The sequence below is a fragment of the Pantherophis guttatus genome, chromosome 11 (assembly GCF_059756535.1).
Source record: "Pantherophis guttatus breed Tessera chromosome 11, ASM5975653v1, whole genome shotgun sequence".
NCBI classification, from domain to species: Eukaryota; Metazoa; Chordata; class Lepidosauria; order Squamata; family Colubridae; genus Pantherophis; species Pantherophis guttatus.
In genome coordinates, this window is record NC_142073.1 from 7,549,517 (window position 1) to 7,566,858 (window position 17,342).

At 42.5% G+C, this 17,342-nt stretch overlaps 1 protein-coding gene across 1 annotated transcript in view; it reads left to right on the forward strand.

The window, feature by feature from the left end:
- Window positions 1-17,342, forward strand: part of ITFG1 (integrin alpha FG-GAP repeat containing 1) — a 97,684-nt gene that overhangs the window by 45,154 nt on the left and 35,188 nt on the right. Inside the window, exons 11-14 of the mRNA XM_034426452.3 lie at window positions 6,348-6,498; window positions 8,368-8,476; window positions 11,095-11,138; window positions 14,034-14,112. Coding sequence (XP_034282343.2) covers window positions 6,348-6,498; window positions 8,368-8,476; window positions 11,095-11,138; window positions 14,034-14,112 — 383 coding nt within the window. The remainder of the gene's footprint in view (window positions 1-6,347; window positions 6,499-8,367; window positions 8,477-11,094; window positions 11,139-14,033; window positions 14,113-17,342) is intronic.

The following is a 17,342-nucleotide window of genomic DNA, read 5'->3' on the forward strand; positions in this document are numbered from 1 at the left end:
CGATACAGAAACATTCATTCTGATCTCTCTAGAGAACGAAAAGAGGAATTCTCTGCAAAATGCCACCAAAAATTCTTTTGTGTTCAAAGTTTGTGAATCAAGTGAGAAAGAAATGTTTGGCAATTTGACAGTCATGGGGAAATTCTTTCAGTGCTTTCCTTCTTTTGGGCTTGAAAAAGGCACAGGTTCACCCAGGAAATGTTGATATATATAAAACAAAAAGGATCCAACAAAATTATACAAATCAAATATATGCAGCCTTGGGGCATCTTGTGATGTTAACACATTGCTGTTCTTAGTTTTGATCCCAAAGGTGCTTTTTCAAAAGGCAACTGGGCTTTTCGCTTTTCATCCAAGAAGCTTCTTCAGTTCTGACTGAGCAGCGGTGGAGGCTGGAAGGACTGCGAGGAATATAAATCCTTCCATCCTCCACCACTCAGTCAGAACTGAAGAAGCTTCTTGGCTGAGAAGCGAAATGTCTAAAAGGAAAAATGAAAAAGAAATTCCGGTTGCCTTTTGAAAAAGCACCTTTGGGACAACCTTGACCTGGATCACTGAGAATCTCCATAAACATTCTTAGTTTAGCTTCAACTTCAGTGCATTATCACAGCCTAGTTTATAATTTGATGTTAGATTTTCAATAAGAGCCAAATAATTTGGGGGAATGGCTGAAATACTGTTCCCAGCTGCTGCAGGATTCTGTTTCAGCCTAGCTGTTACCTCCTCCAGAGTGCAGATGGCTTGCTGGAGATGTAATTTTCAGTTAACTATGGTTAAAAGAAAAATGTCACCGGTCCTGAGAACTAGCTAAGTTGAAGCACCACCAAGATAAAAGTACTACAAAACGTAACACCTATACTTCCATCCAACTGAAACCTTGCTTAGCGCGACCACCGTTGTGACAGCAATGAAAAAGTCACCAATCCTCGCCTTTATGATCTTTGCAGAGCCGTAAAGCAAAGGAAAGCTGAAGTCAGATTGTAAGCAAAGTCCTGGTTTTCCTTAGCGATCCTTCTCTTTACAACTGAGTTGCCAGGTCACTAAATAAGAACTGCCCGTAGAATATGAGCAAACCCGACCACAACAAAGGCAGATCCAGGATACACCTGGTGTCATGCCCCCATCAGAGCCTGAATCTGTGGAGGAGGACGAGATGGAGGGGGTGGCTTTGGAGGAATGTGGGGAGGAGCAGGCTGAGGCAGCTCAGGGCCCCTCAGGATTGGGACGGCTTGTTAGCAGGGAAGAACAGGGGCAGGATGGCAAGCAGTGGACATGAGGAACAACAGAGCTTAGGCGATGAGCAAGGAGCGCCCCCTCCTGATCCCCGAGCACAGAGAGTGGAGAGAAGGTGGGAACAGCGCAAGCTGACCCAATGACTTAGGGGGAGAGTGCCTTGTCCCTCTTCACAAGGCATAACTGGGGACTGAGATTTAAGGAGACACTGTGGGGAGAGGCAGTTTTCAGGAACAAATGTTGAATTGGTAGAGTTGGGTGTGCCGTACAGACATTTGGAGTTTGCAGGACTGCTTGCTTCTTCCTGACTTTGTGGACTCAGTACCTTTTTACTGATTTTGTGGACTCATTGTTTGTTCCTTGTTTCATAGACTCATTTCCCTGTTCCTTTGTTTTGCTGAACTGGACGCAGCCAGAGGCTGCAATATGTGTGGGTGTGCGTGCGTGCTTTGCTCTGGGACTTGCGAAGCACCTGGGAGCATTTGGGGGAATTTTGGAGCATTAAAGGGGAGTTTGAACTCTCAGCTGGCTGTGTGACCTTCGTGCCTTGTCCGGAGCCATCACACCTGACCTACCAGCATCCCTTCTGTGGTTCTTGGAACCCCTATCCAATTAGGGCCCCGTTGTGACGGGTTAAGGGATTTAAGGGCCACGTTGTGTGCCCATCAGCCCTGCCGTATCAACTTTCATCGCTGAAAATTGCCAAACTCTCCCCCACTTCCGCGCCAAGATCTATTTTTGGAGTGCAGCTGCTTCAGGCTGGCTGAACCATTTAGCATGTTGCCCTGCCTTTCTGTTTGCAGGAGAATTTTTTTACAGGAAGAAGGGAGGGGAAAAACCAGTGCCACCCTTGTTCTCTTGCAGAGATACAGGTTAAGAATCCATTCTTTCTACTGTGGGGCAGTGGAGTGTTGTTATTTTTTTTTTTATTTTGAAACGGCACTCTGAGAGAAACTCCAGACAGGCAAAGATTTCACTTTCCAAACATGTCCGAGTGTCCGTCGTCTTTTTCCTCCTCCTTATCTATGGAAAGAAAATCTGTCAGAAATCTGTTGCTGTTCCGTCCTCTTTCTACGCTGACCCCAAAAACCAGTCAGAAAAGAAGCAGTCTGAGCCAAGATTTCACCCTCTACTCCAGCCCTCTTAAGTCGAAATTCTTCTACAAATATACCTCACCTCCTCCTTGATCAGCTGCAACAGAGTGAATTTGTTTGAAATGGACTGAGTGCGGTTTGGATTTTATTAACATTCTTGTACTCTGCAGATTTGACATCAAGGGTTTGTCCTTCTGGCAATAGTGAAATAGGTGTATTCAGGGGTGGGCTTCAAAAATGTTAGCAAGGGGTTCTCGGGCCGGTTGCTGGGTGGGTGTGGCCATGGTGGGCGCAGCCTATTTGGCCTCCTGCACCACGGCAGGGGGGGCGTTTTTGCCCTCCCCGGACTCCGGAGGCTTTTCTCAAGCCTCCGGGAGGGTGAAAACAGCCTCCCCAGGCTCCGGAGGCCCTCTGGAGGCTGGAAACGGCCCCGTTTCCGGCCTTCCCAAACTTCCGATAGGCCCGTTTTTCACCCTCCCTGAGCGTCCACACACACCCTCACTTACCTGCATCCAAAACGGGCCGCGTGGGGACTCCTGAGAGGGGCAGGGGGCGGGGCGGGGCCATCCAGGAGTGGAATTTGGGGGTTCTCCGAACTGCACAGAAACTTAGGTAGAGGCTCTCCCGAAACCCCTGCGAACCCCCAGCAGCCCACCCCTGGGTGTATTCACTTTTTTTTTTTTTGTTTTAATTTGATTTATATGCCGCCCTTCTCCGGAGACTCAGGGCGGCTTACAACAACTTATTAGTTGTTTATGGGCAGGCGGGTGATTACTTCCCTGTTTCAGAGTAGTTCCCGTGTTATTTTCTTCAAATGCAGTTTGCCTTCAGAAGTCAACTGTTGGATGGACCATTCATAACCAGCCCTCTTCTGCGTGGACTTCAGCGTTTGATGCTGCCTTTAGAGCAACGTTTCCAGTAGTACCTTCTAATTTGTTAGGAAGCATCTCTCCATTACTTCGCTTCATTGATTTGCTTCCTTGATCTAAATACTAACCTCCTGAGATGAAGAGAGCTGGGAAGCTAGACTTGTTCTGCAGTTAATCATTGCACACAGACCCACAAATCTGACTGTTTTGGATGGAAGTGATTAATCTTTCTGCACTTCTGGAACTTGTCTTTATCTCACTGGGCTGCTGGGAAAATAAAACGCGATAAACCCTGGGAACGTTATTCTTACGTAGAAGGGAGCTAGATAAATTTTTACCTGTCTTACTCATTGTCCTGCTCACCATATACGGCTGAGCATTTAACTTGTGTCTGAAAAGTGCAAATAGTTTATATACCACTGTCAGCTTGGCACAGCTCATGAAATAATAAAGCTTTTCAGTAATTTTATGTATAAAGTTCCAAATGATTTAGTTTTTTTTAGAAAGACATACATCAAGAAAGGATTGACTCTGGGCTAAGACAGAATGGGAGAAATGGAGGTAGAATATAACGAGACTTACGTTGAGTGTAAATATGTAAATATTCATAAAGTGTAAAAGAATATTCAAGACCTTCATTTAGAATAACAGAAATTGGAAGGGACCTTGGAGGTCTTCTAGTCCAACCCCTTGCTTAGGCAGGAAACCCTACACCACTTCAGACAAATCCAAGCTCTTCTTAAAAACTTCCAGTATTGGAGCATTCACAACTTCTGGAGGCAAGTTGTTCCACTGATTAATCGTTCTCACTGTCAGGAATTTTCTCCTTAGTTCTAAGTTGCTTCTCTCCTTGATTAGTTTCCACCCATTGCTTCTTGTCATGCCCTCAGGTGCTTTGAAGAATAGCTTGACTCCTTTGTGGCAGCCCTGAGATATTGCAACACTGCTATCATGTCACTCCTTGTCCTTCTTTTCATTAAACTAGACATGCCCAGTTCCTGCAACCGGTCTTCATATGTTTTAGCCTCCAGTCCCCTAATCATCTTTGTTGCTCTTCTCTGCACTCTTTCTAGAGTCTCCACATCTTTTTTACATTGTGGCTTTTACATTTGACACACCCACACCTGACCCATCACAAGGCTTATTATTGACCACACAAAGCCTTTATAAGCAGACAAACATAGACACCCCCTAAATTCTGCTTAAGGTATTACCTAGCCTGGTAACGAAATGTTTGAAAACCAACCGACAAGCTCAGAGAACGTACTTCCATCCTCATCCTACACCTGAGCTCTAGATATTTGCTACCATTGCAAAAGAATATTCTTGAGATGATAATACAGAACTTTGTTAAAGTGCACAGCTGACTAATGTGAAGCCAGAGTGTTACATGTCTTAGAGGTCGTAGATAACTATGATGCTTCTAGTACAGTATAGCTCAGGGGCATCCAATCTCGGCAACTTTAAGCCTTGTGAACTTCAATTCCCAGAATTCCCCAGCCAGCATGGGTTGAAGTCCACAAGTCTTAAAAGTGGCCAAGGTTGGACACCCCTGGTATTGCTGATAGCTCTTTTTCTCCTATTTCTAAAACTCTTTCAACTCTTTCTATTTCAACTTTAAAAATCTAGGTGCATGTTTGGCTGGCTTTAACATCCATTTTCAAAGAAACCAGATATTTTGCTTAGTGTAACAAAAACACCATCTGTGCAGAACTAACTCTTCCAAAGTTCTCCATAACACATAATCCCAAGTGGTTCGGTCTAGATTATTGAGAATTTAAGGAGGCAGCTCCTCCACAGCCAAAGAACAGCATATTGGGGCAGATTGATCTAGTTAGGGGGTCATAGATAAACCCATATAATTGTGTGTGTGAAATTGACCAGCCAAAGAGAAGCAATGATTAGAATTGGAATGGAATGGAATGAATGGGATGGAATTTTTATTTTATTTAATTATTTAATTAGATTTTTATACCGCCCTTCTCCCACTGGACTCAGGGTGGAATGGGATGGGATGGGATGGGATGGGATGGAATGGAATGGAATGGAATGGAATGGAATGGAATGGAATAGAATAGAATAGAATAGAATAGAATAGAATAGAATAGAATAGAATAGAATAGAATAGAATAGAATAGAATAGAATAGAATAGAATAGAATAGAATTCTTTATTGGCCAAGTGTGATTGGACACCAGAGGTGGGTTTCAGCAGGTTCTGACCAGTTCTGGAGAACCGGTAGCGGAAATTTTGAGTAGTTCGGAGAACCGGTAGTAAAAATTCTGACTGGTCCCTCCCCCATCTATTCTCTGCCTCCTGAGTCCCAGTTGATCAGCAGGAAATAGGGATTTTGCAGTAACCTTCCCCTGGATTGGGAAGGGAATGGAGATTTTCCAGTATCCTTCCCCTGCCACACCTACCAAGCCACACCCACAGAACCGGTAGTAAAAAAATTTGAAACCCACCATTGTTGGACACACAAAGAATTTGTCTTGGTGCATGTGCTCTCAGTGTACATAAAAGAAAAGATACATTCATCAAGAATCATAAGGTACAACACCTAATGATAGCCATAGGGTACAAATAAGCAATCAGGAAACAATATCAATATCAATCGTAAGGATACAAGCAACAAAGTTACAGTCATGCCGTCATAAGTGGGAGGAGATGGCTGATAGGAACGGTGAGAAGACTAATAGTAATAGAGAAGACTACCGTCGGACGGCAAAAAACAAGGGATAGTTTGAAGCGTGGCAACCTTCTGTATCTTTCCTGTAGTTCCTCTCGGTTCAGGGCAAAGATTCAACCAAGAGTGTCTTCTTGCGTCAATCATAAATTCAAACAAAAATCCTGTCTCTTCCAGACTGGAAATAGCACACAACCTATACGTGAATTACCACTTTTGTGTTCTTCTAGGTTTGTTTTTTTTTAAAAGGCCATTAAGCGCTAAAAATAGTTTAGAGTGCTGTTTTGTTTTTGAAGAAACTTGCCTGGAGGTTTTCTTGTTTGATAATGTATTTTAACCCCCAAACTTTGCAATCCAGGGCTGCTGACTGGGACTTTCCGTAAATGTTTGCGAGGCTTGCTTGCAATCAGTGTCATGAGGGAGAGCTGAAGTCCTTACGCTTGTTTTGTGCCTTCCTTGTTTGCAGCAACCAACAGGCCTTCCTGTTAGAGAATGAAGAATGCAGGAACGCAAGCTGCAAGCATGTACGGCGGTCGTTTAAGGTTCATTGGGCGCTGTCCGATCTAAATCAAATCAAGGATGCGATGGTGGCCACCTTCTTCGACATTTACGAAGACGTGAGTTGAGCTCTTCCTGTTGTGTCCCTGCCTTCTTAGCTGCTATTTACATTTTCCTATACGTAATAACCAAGATTTCAAACACTGGTTCATATTACATCGCCATGATGTAAAAAAGATGTTGAGTCCCTAGAAAGAGAGTGCAGAGAAGAGCAACAAAGTTGATTAGGGGACTGGAGGCTAAAACATATGAAGAACAGTTGCAGGAACTGGATATGTCTAGCTTAATGAAAAGAAGGACCAGGGGAGACATGATAGCAGTCTTCCAATATCTCAGGGGCTGCCACAAAGAAGAGGGAGTCAAGCTATTCTCCAAAGCACCTGAATGCAGGACAAGAAGCAATGGGTGGAAACTAATCAAGGAGAGAAACAACTTAGAACTAAGGAGAAAGTTCCTGACAATGAGAACAATTAATCAGTGGAACTACTTGCCTCCAGAAGTTACGAATGCTCCAACGCTAGAAGTTTTTAAGAAGAAGTTGGATAACCATTTGTCTGAAGTGGTGTAGGGTTTCCTGCCTAAGCAGGGGATTGGACTAGAAGACCTCCAGGGTCCTTTCCAACTCTGTTATTCTATTCTATATTAGGGGGTCATTTGACACACCTTGGAAACAAGGTATATAAACGAGAACGAGATGTAAAGACATTCAGTAAAACAAAATGTTTCCTGAGATATGATCCAGAGCCATTGAGGGCTTCCACAGTGAAAACAATAAGAATAATAAAAAAAATAAGAAACAGTCCCGTTGGCCAAGATCACTAAATTCAGAGGTCAGGACTTGTAGTAAGAAACAGGTATTGAGTGTAGAAGGGAGAGAAGCAGAGGTGCTATTCAGCAGGTTCCGACAGGTTCTGGAGAACCGGTAGCAGAAATTTTGAGTAATTTGGAGAACCAGCAAATACCACCTCTGGCTGGCCCCAGAGTAGAGTGAGAATGGAGATTTTGCAATATCCTTCCCCCAGGAGTGGGGAGGGGATTGAGATTTTGCAGTATCCTTCCCCTGCCACTCCCACCAAGCCACACCCACAGAACCAGTAGTAAAAAAATTTGAATTCCACCACTGGAGGGAGGGAGGGAAGAAGGAAGGAAGGAAGGAAGGAAGGAAGGAAGGAAGGAAGGAAGGAAGGAAGGAAGGAAGGAAGGAAGGAAGGGCTCAGTGACATCCTCTTCTTTTTATGAGAAGAAAAGAGCAATATACCAGATACTTTTTTTTAATAAACCAGGACTAATACTGGTTCAAAAGCTTTAATTCTATCTATGATTTAAAATCTGATTTAAATTTAATACTAATGTTATCATTTCCAGATTTAAACATTTAGATATCTTTTTAGAAAAACCTATTATGACCTTCCCAAAGGTGCTTTTTCAAGAGGCAGCTGGACTTTTTTGTTTTTCTTTGAAGACGTTTCACTTCTCATCCAAGAAACTTCTTCAGCTCTGTCTGGGTGGTGGAGAATGGAAGGATTTATATTCCTTGCAGAAAGCTGGTTATTTGCATCCTTTTAGAGAATCCTTGAGGCCACCTGGAGGTTTACCTGTGCCCTCAGGATCACCTGAGTAGTGCAAATGGGTGTGGACCCTTCTTGCAAATGACCAGCTGTCTGCAAGGAATATCAATCCTTCCATTCCCCACCATCCCGTCAGAGCTGAAGAAGCTTCTTGGATGAGAAGCGAAACGTCTTCCAAGAAAAACCAGAAAGTCCAGCTGCCTCTTGAAAAAGCACCTTTGGGACAACCATGACCTGGATGACTGTGAATCTCCCTAGATATTATGACCTTCACATTTTTATGTTCTGACATTATTGACCCTTTTAGTGCTGTTTGAGTTGCTGATTCATTTATGTGCTTTTGCATTTTTCTGTCTCTAGGGAATCTTGGATATAATTGTCCTCAGCAAGAATTCTCCTAAAAAAGAGCTTGCTATCCACGCATTAAAAAATAACTTTGAAGCAGATGCCTACTTTGTTAAAGTCATTGGTGAGTGGCTCAGTATGAAAACATTAAAATGCTATTAAGGGGAAAATCCAATACTGCTTATAGTTTTCCACCCAGCCTTAGAACAGCAGAAAGATGGCTATTAAATAGTAATGAGGTGAGATAGGACATTACATTAAAATTTATACCTGAGAAGAACAGGTTAAAGAAAACCTAGTTAATCAGATACAGGGCTGTTTAGTTTAGAACATTCTTGCCATTTTCTTTACACATTGAGTTCACGAAAGTATAAAAAGTAATACAGTATGAATATTTGGAGAAGCATTTGGAATTTTTCATGATTAGTCTTTTGTAATGTCAACTACCCAGAGTTATCTGGAATTGGATGACCTCTAAATTTAACGAAATGAATAACGTTATAGTTTCTATTTTATCCTCCACTTTACTCAAGAGCAAGAACATCAACAACGATGTTACTTTGATGTCTGTCTCAGATGCAAGGCATTAAAAGGGAACCAGAAAAGCAGAAAGAAAATAGATTTAGGCTTATTAAATTGTGTGGAGATGTCAGATTCAAAAAAAAACAAGAGAGACACGCTGAGTTTTTTTCTAAGTAGTTTCTTTGATTGTTCCTCATCTATAAACAGAAATCCTACCAAACTCAAGCAACTACTTGCCTCATTAATGACCGTGGTGGTATAAATATGCATGGGGAGAAAAACGAACCTTGTGAGTTTACCAGACGTATGGCATCGGGAACAAAGCTGTTACAGAATCTGGTAGTCCTGCTAGAAATACTTTGAAACCTCCTCTCAGAGGAGAGCAACAGAAACAGACCATGAAGTGGGTGTGTGGGGTCTCTAACAATGCTGTGAGCTCTAAGCACATAGCACTTATAAGCAGTATCCTGAATAACAGGAAGTGAGCTTCCTATAGTCTTCTCAGTTGTCCTCACCACTCTCTGTATGGACTTTCTAGCTGAGGCACTGCTGCCACCAAACCAAACAGTGGTGCACTTTGTTAAAACATTCTCAACCGTGCCTCTGTAAAAAGTGGCCAGGACAGAAGAAGAAAGATGTGCTCTCTACGCTACAAATGATTCAAGTCATCACACACACCCAAATTTGTTTCCACCTCTTGTTCAGGAGGAAGAAATTATCCGAGGGAAGCAAATGCGAAAGACTTTTAGCTGAGGCTCAGGAACAGGGCTGTTTTTAGGCAGAGCTATGGAGAATTAACTTCAGGACAATCTACCGCTTGCTGTTCCTGACTACACAGCTGGGAGATGTCAGCCCACAGCTAGTATCATCATAAAAAGAGTTTATTTTTCTGCCTCACCAGGCATTCTGATGGGAAGCGTTGATCCTTGAGCTCTGAGGAATAAAACTGGCTTCAGATGTTTGGGGGCTGGGGGGGGGGGCAGCAGAAAGAGGAGGCTCTCTAAAGTTTAAAGTAAAATAATAAGATCTGTTTTAAATGAATAGCAGTAGCGCTTAGCAAATAGCGCTTAGACTTGTAGAAAAGTCCAGTTTTCTTGGCATGACTTTTCAGGCGTGGTTTGCATTGCCTCCTTCCTAGGGCTGAGAGAAAGTGATTGGCTCAATCCAAGATACCAGTCGCCTTTACATTTCTGCAGTATTCAATAAATAAATAAAATATGCAAGTTCTTCTTTCCTACATCAATAGCAATAGCCCTTAGACTTATATGCCACTTTACAGCCCTCTCTAAGAGGTTTACAGAGTCAGCCTATTGCCCCCCAACAATCTGGGTCCTCATTTTACCCACCTCGGAAGGATGGAAGGCTGAGTCAACCTTGAGCCGGTGAGATTTGATCCGCTGATCTGCTGAACTAGCAGTCAGCTGAAGTAGCTGCAGTACTGAACTCTAACCACTGCGCCACCTCAGCTCCTGACCTCGGCCTTGAGTTTGACACCCATACTCTATAGTTTTAATGAACCAGGAGCAAAAAATTCCTGTATAAAGTTTCCCCTCCCCCTCCAAATAATTTTTAGCAGGCATGTTAATTTTTTTTCCCAAACGGTGGCTCAGTGGCTAAGACACTGAGCTTGTCGATGGAAAGGTCAGCAGTTCAGCGGTTCGAATCCCTAGTGCCACGTAATGGGGTGAGCTCCCGTGACTTGTCCCAGCTTCTGCCAATCTAGCAGTTCGAAAGCATGTCAAAAATGAAAGTGGAAAAATAGGGACCCCCTTTGGTGGGAAGGTAACAGCGTTCCGTGCGCCTTTGGCATTGAGTCATGCCAGCCACATGACCACGGAGACGTCTTCGGACAGCGCTGGCTCTTCGGCTTTGAAACGGAGATGAGCACCGCCCCCTAGAGTCGGGAACGACTAGCACATATGTCCGAGGGGAACCTTTACCTTTACCTTTATAGCTGTCTTTGGCACCAAGTCACTCGGTTGATTAGGAAACACAAGAGCATCTTCATTACGCAAAGCGGCCTAAGAAATAATGTTTTTCCAAGCCATAATGGTGTGAGACAGACATCCATAATTACGTATCCCTGAGCCTCTATAGCTTCATTTGCCTTTTGCAAAACGAGACTAGAAGCAGCCACCGTCTTTAAATTGGAGGGTGTTTGCCTAAGAACGCTGTTCACAGTGCTAACAACTATGGGTCTGTTCTCTTGTTTACCCACAGTTCTCAGTGGCCTTTGCTCAAACGACTGTCCTCGCAAGATAACAGTAAGTATCCTGTTCAACTCCATTCCTGGGGAATTCTGGCATCTCCCAATCCATACTGTCGTTCTGTTTGTCAAAAGATAGCTTGTCCTGGTTGCTTACCGTTTAATCATGACAAGGACAACCAAAGCCACACCTTCTTCAATGGGAGAAAATCAACCTTGGTAGTACAGGGGTTTAAGGCACCCTGTTATTAAGCTTATTAAGACCAGCTGCCTGCAATTACTGCAGGGTTCGAATCTCGCCAAGGCTCAAGGTTGACTCAGCCTTCCATCCTTTCTAAGGTAGGTGAAATGAGGACCCAGTTTGTGGGGGCAATAAGCTGACTTTGTATAAATATACAAAAGGATGAAGGCTATTGCTGAGCACATTGTAAGCCGCCCTGAGTCTTCGGAGAAGGGCGGCATATAAATCAAATTAAAAAAAAATAATCAGTTCTTAGTCGTGACCGCATGCTGGAAATTCCTCCTTAGTTCTAGGTTGCTTCTCTCCCTGATTAGTTTCCACCCATTGCTTCTTGTCCTGCCCTCGGGTACATTGGAGAAGACTCCGTCTTCTTTGTGGCAGCCCCTTAGAGCTTAAATATATTTATTGGATTAAAGTAACCTTGGCTGTTCAGTTTGCCATTTATACGTTTTCTTTTTCTGTCTGTCATCAACCACCGGACACGGTTATGATGTATCTTCCAGATAAATATTTCAAAACAGTGAAGTAGTTTTGAAAGGCCGTGTAAAGTAAAATTCAACTTCTGACAGCTATTTTGGTGCAGTTTTGATCCCCGAGGTGTGCTGTTGTTGAAAGGGTTGTTTCTCATTTGGGCCCCCTTTTTTTTTCTTTTCCTGTCACTTTCAACCACTTTCCTTATTCTTTACTCTCCCTTCCCAAAGGTGCCTTTTGCCACCATCTCGAGAAATGCAAAGGACGTTCTGCTTTCCATATGTTTTGTCCTTCCGATTTGTATTTATCATTGCGTTAAATTCCCAAGGAAACACGTTTATGGCTCATAGTGATTTTTGACTTCAAAAAACAAAAAAAATCTATATATATATATATGGAGGCGCTACTGGGGCCAACTATTAATAGTGCTCTAGATTTTTCTTTGCTCTCAAAGAATCATTCTCTTTTGGGCTGAACACTTTACTCTTCTTTTAAAACGGCCTCGGAGTTTTATCGGCATTCAGAACTTCTAAGTGAGGTGCCCTGGTCACATATAAGCTTTAAACTTACAGCTGGAAAAATTTAGTTTGGTCTTTTAGGAAGCAACGTGTATTGCATCTTTCGTATTTTATTTTATTTTTTGACATCAAACGAGCTCTGCCATCTTAAATTACCATGTCCTTGTCTAAGGGCTTAAAAGTTTTTTAAAATGTTATGTGTTTTACAAGGATAAAGGGGGCAGCTCTGTCTTCATTTTATTGCCTTTGGCTTAAGAGCAAATGAATGGCTGAGTATGACTTGAATTGCTTGAGCTCCAGAAACAGGAATGCATCCACTATAAAAGCTTGGGGTAAAAACTCAAGAGCAGGCCATGAGTGGGGTAGTTCTACACTCAAGTTCCTGGCAACTTATGTACAGGTAGTCCTTGACTTACGACCAGAATTGAGCCCAAAATTTCTGTGGCTAAGCAAGACCGTTGTTAAGTGAGTTTCTGCACCATTTCTTGCCAAAGCTGCTAAGTGAAGCGCTGAAGTTATTAAGTCAGTAACACGGTTGTTAAGTGAATCTGGCTTCCCCATTGACTTTGCTTGTCAGATAGTCGCCAAAGGGGATAGCGCGACCCCGGGACACTGCAACCGTCATAAATTCATGTCAGTTGCCAAGTGTTCTGAATTTTGATGATGCGACCATGGCAATGCTGCAGTGGTCATTAAGTGTGGAAAATGGTCATAATAAGTCACTTGTTTTCAGTGTCATCGTAGCTTCAAATGACCACTAAATGAAAGGTTTGTAAGTAGAGGTTTACCTGTATTCTTTTTCTTCTCCTAAATCTCATTGGTCGTTGCTTTTCATTCCCGTTCCTAAAAGAGAGAAACACTTGGCAACTAAAAAGAAAATCTTTTACACTGCCATACAATCACTGCTACTTTGGCTTGCCTGAATCCTTTTTCTTGGCATCTCCTCATACTATCAAACTGTCAGCTTGCAGTCAATCATATTTTTAGACCTGCATTAGCTGATGAGAAGGAATATTTCTGCTGGGAGCATTTGCAGTTTTCGGCATCGCTGCCCTGGAAAAGAATTTCTGAAGTTTGTCCCCAAGGTGCTTTTTTTCAAGAGGCAACTGAACTTTCTGGTTTTTCTTTGAAGATGTTTCGCTTCTCATCCGAGAAGCTTCTTCAGCTCTGACTGGATGGTGGGGAATGGAAGGATTTATATTCCTTGCAGACAGCTGGTCATTTGCATTCTCTTTAGAGAGTCGTTGAGGCCACTTGGAGGTTTATCTGTGTCCTGAGTAGTGCAAATGGGTGTGGAGCCTTCTTGCAAATACATGCCAGTTGCCATGCCCCCAAGGTCACACAATCTCCTTTTGTGACCTTCTGACAAGCGAAGTCAAGGGGGAAGCCAGACTCGCTTTACAACGATGTGACTAACTTAACAACCGCAGCGATTCATTTAACAGCGATGGCAAGAAAGGTTGCAACGGGAGAGGAAAAATGGACTTAAAAGCTCTTTTGTTTAGCAGCAGAAATTTCGTGCTTGGTTGTGGTTGTAAGTCGAGACTTAACTCGACTGTAGTTCGTTTTAGATGGGTGGAAATAGTTACCTATTCAACTGTTTAGTCTTCTAATTGTGGGAAAACACTGCGAACAATGAAAGGAATCAATTGGAGGAAGGTGGCTTCTTGTGCCAATTTTTAGGACCAGAAAGAGAAATAATGCTATGTCCCTTTCCTTTCAGCCTTTTGGTGTGAATCAACCTGGACCTTATATTAAATATACAACTGTCGATGCCAATGGATACTTGAAAAATGGGTCAGGTAAGACTAATTTCTGTTGACTGTGCCATTGGTTTTTCAACGCACCAATCCGTATAACAGATTCTGTGCAACACAAATGGCAGATTTGTCTGTTTTAGAGGTAATTCCCGGCTAAGGTTAGACTTCAGGAAGCAACTGGACTTCCTTGTTTTTTCTTTTGAAGACGTTTCGCTTCTCATCCAAGAAGCTTCTTCAGCTCTGACAGGATGGTGGTGAATGGAAGACCGAAAGAAACTTCTTGGATGAGAAGCGAAACGTCTTCAAAAGAAAAAAAGCAAGGAAGTACAGTCGCCTCCTGAAAAAGCATCTCTGGATGACTGACAACCTCTACAGACTGTTGTACTTCATGTTGTTAAGAGCTTAAAAACAATTTATAAGCCCTGAATATTCCTAGCCAGGTAATAACAATAATAACTATCTCTAAGAGTTGTGGAAAATGAAATGCATTTATTTAAAAAAGGAAAAGAAAAAAACAGGTAAAGGCTTTTCTTTAAAAAAAAGAAAAGAAAAGAAAGAAAGATAAAAGATCATCGTTGTTGACTTCCTCTTAAGGGCAAGGAGCACAGAATTAATGCAGCTTTAAATAAATGCATTGTGACCTTTCTTGGGGCTTAATTGCACTCATTGGATCTATTTATGCAGCCATATATTTTTTTTCCCCCTACTGCTAATGAATAATAATAGAGTCAGCACTTTCCCAGGCTTGCATATTTTAATATTTTGGGGGGGCGCTAGCACCATAATCATATTCGGTGTTGTGGAACAGCTGGCTGCAGGTACCCATATCATTAAGGAGATTATAATAAGCATTTCGTGTACGGGGAGACCACAGTTAACGACTCCAAACTGGTAACAGACTGGATCTCAGCAGGAGAACTGTCAGTCTGGGTGGGTTTTATAATCATCTGGGCTTTTAATAAATTAAAACATTTTTAGCACACAGATGGTAAGAAAAACCTGTCCCTTGATAGAAGGACGGAGAGAAATGTAAGTCCTAATGAAAGCTGAGTCTCTGGAGCATTCAGCTCCCTGGTAAATGAGCTCTTCTAAATTTCCAGGGATTTGACATTCATAGGCTAACCCAGCCCTACAGCCAGCACGGTCAATAAGGGGAAAGTTTGGATACTCCGGTCTTTTATTTTTATTCAATCTAGACGTTTGCTATTTTGATACAGGTCCTTCCAAAAAAAAGGAAAGATCTTCCCAAGAGGTTCTCATAATTGGCCGATCTTTTGATTGTAATAAATTAAAAGCAAAGTATAAATAATTTCTACTTGCTGACATCGTTCCTGAAATAGCGCACGGGGCTGCCAGATTTTGCGTGGTGGCACCTGAACCAGGCAAGAATAATTAAGAGCAATTGAACCTGCCTGATACTTCAGCCAAAAATGGCCGAAACTCAGCATATTAACCCTGTCAGCTACTATAGGATATTTCTCCGTAAGAGAAGGTTATAATTCTTAAATCCTTTTGGATAATCTTATTATTAATGAATAAATATGTGTGTGTGGGGAGAGAGAGAGAGAGAGAGAGAGAGAGAGAGATACACATAACATAATATGTGATTTTTATTCAATTTTGGTAGCCGCCCATCTCAGTCAATGACTCTAGAGAGGGTTTACAATTCAAAAAATATATTACACATAAAATACCAAAAACATTGCAAAAGAATAATTAAAAAAAAAAAAAACCCTAGAACTATCCATATTTAAATATAGCAGCGATACCTGGCCAGTTAGCATTTGTACAGCATTTGTATTTTAGGCTGCTATTTCAAGTTATATTATCCAGCTTGTTAATTTTAATTACTTCTTGTTATATATGCGTAGCCTAAGCAAGCCTATTAACACATTCTAATCCATTCTAATTGTTTGTTTTTTTCCCCCTGTATATGTACTTTTTAAAACTGTCCTGACATTGTCAATTTAGTTTTTGGATATTTTGAATATTTGAATGCCAATTCTCTTGAGCTGGTTAATGGCTGCAATAAAGTTAAGCAAGTCAATAAATTAAACCTGGGGGGAGGGGAACAAACCCTGGCGAGATCTCTCTAACATTGCTCCAGTTCCGCGCCTAATTCAACATCAAGAAATCAGAAGTATGAGTCATGATTGTTCCTAAAATACTCAAAATTATTGAATAGCCAAATGTGCATTCAACTGGGCTAGAACGGCTCTGGTTATGTGGGAAAGAAGGCTTTTGATTAGGCTGCAGAGATTTAGGTTGTATGACAGAAACACGAGCATTTTAGAACAGACTGAATTCCAAAAGAAAAAAAAAAGGGAGGGGGAGCTATGATTTATTCAAGACTCTTGGTCCGAATATTAGGTAGGTGACATGATAAACCATAGATTGTTTTTCTAAAGTAAAATCTGAAAACAACTGTTTCCCTTTTAAGCATATATTTCCTAATAAGTCCATGTTTCCCTCAGTTTTAGCCACAATCGGACTCTGAATCAGAAAAGAGAATTGCTCATCTTAACCATGAATTCACAGAATTGCGCTTGTCCCAATATGAGAGATCTTCTCCAGCCCAATCCTTAGAGAGCTGTGAAGACCCACGATCCATGAGAATTCCATCTAGGACGGAGGTGTCCAACCTTGGCAACTTTAAGGTTTGTGGGCTTCAATTCCCATGGCTGAGGAATTCTGGGAGTTGACGTCCACAAGTCTTAAAGTTGCCAAAGTTGGACAACCCTTAATCTAGGAGAACAGATGTCACTTTGTAGGACTCTGATCTAGGGGTTGGGCTGCTGGGGGTTCGCAGGAGTTCAGGAGAACTTCTAGATAAAATTTTGTGCAGTTCAGAGAACCCCCAAATCCCACTCCTAGCTGACCCCTCCAACCCCACTCTTCCCCTCCCAGGGGTCCCAACACTGCCTGTTTTGGATGCAGATAAGTGCAGGGCGTGCACGGAGGCTTGGGGAGGGGATGAAAAGTGGGCCTACCAGAAGTTAGGGAAGTCCTGAAATGGGCCCATTTCTGGCCTCCAGAGGCCCTCCGGAGCCTGGAGAGGCCGTTTTCGCCCTCCTAGAGGCTTGAGGAAAGCCTCTGGAGCCCTGGGAGGGCAAGGTGGCGCAGTGGTTAGAGTGCAGTACTGCAGCTACTTCAGCTGACTGCTAGTTCAGCAGATCAGCGGATCAAATCTCACCAGGCTCAAGGTTGACTCAGCCTTCCATCCTTCCGAGGTGGGTAAATTGAGGACCCAGATTGTTGCGGGCAATATGCTG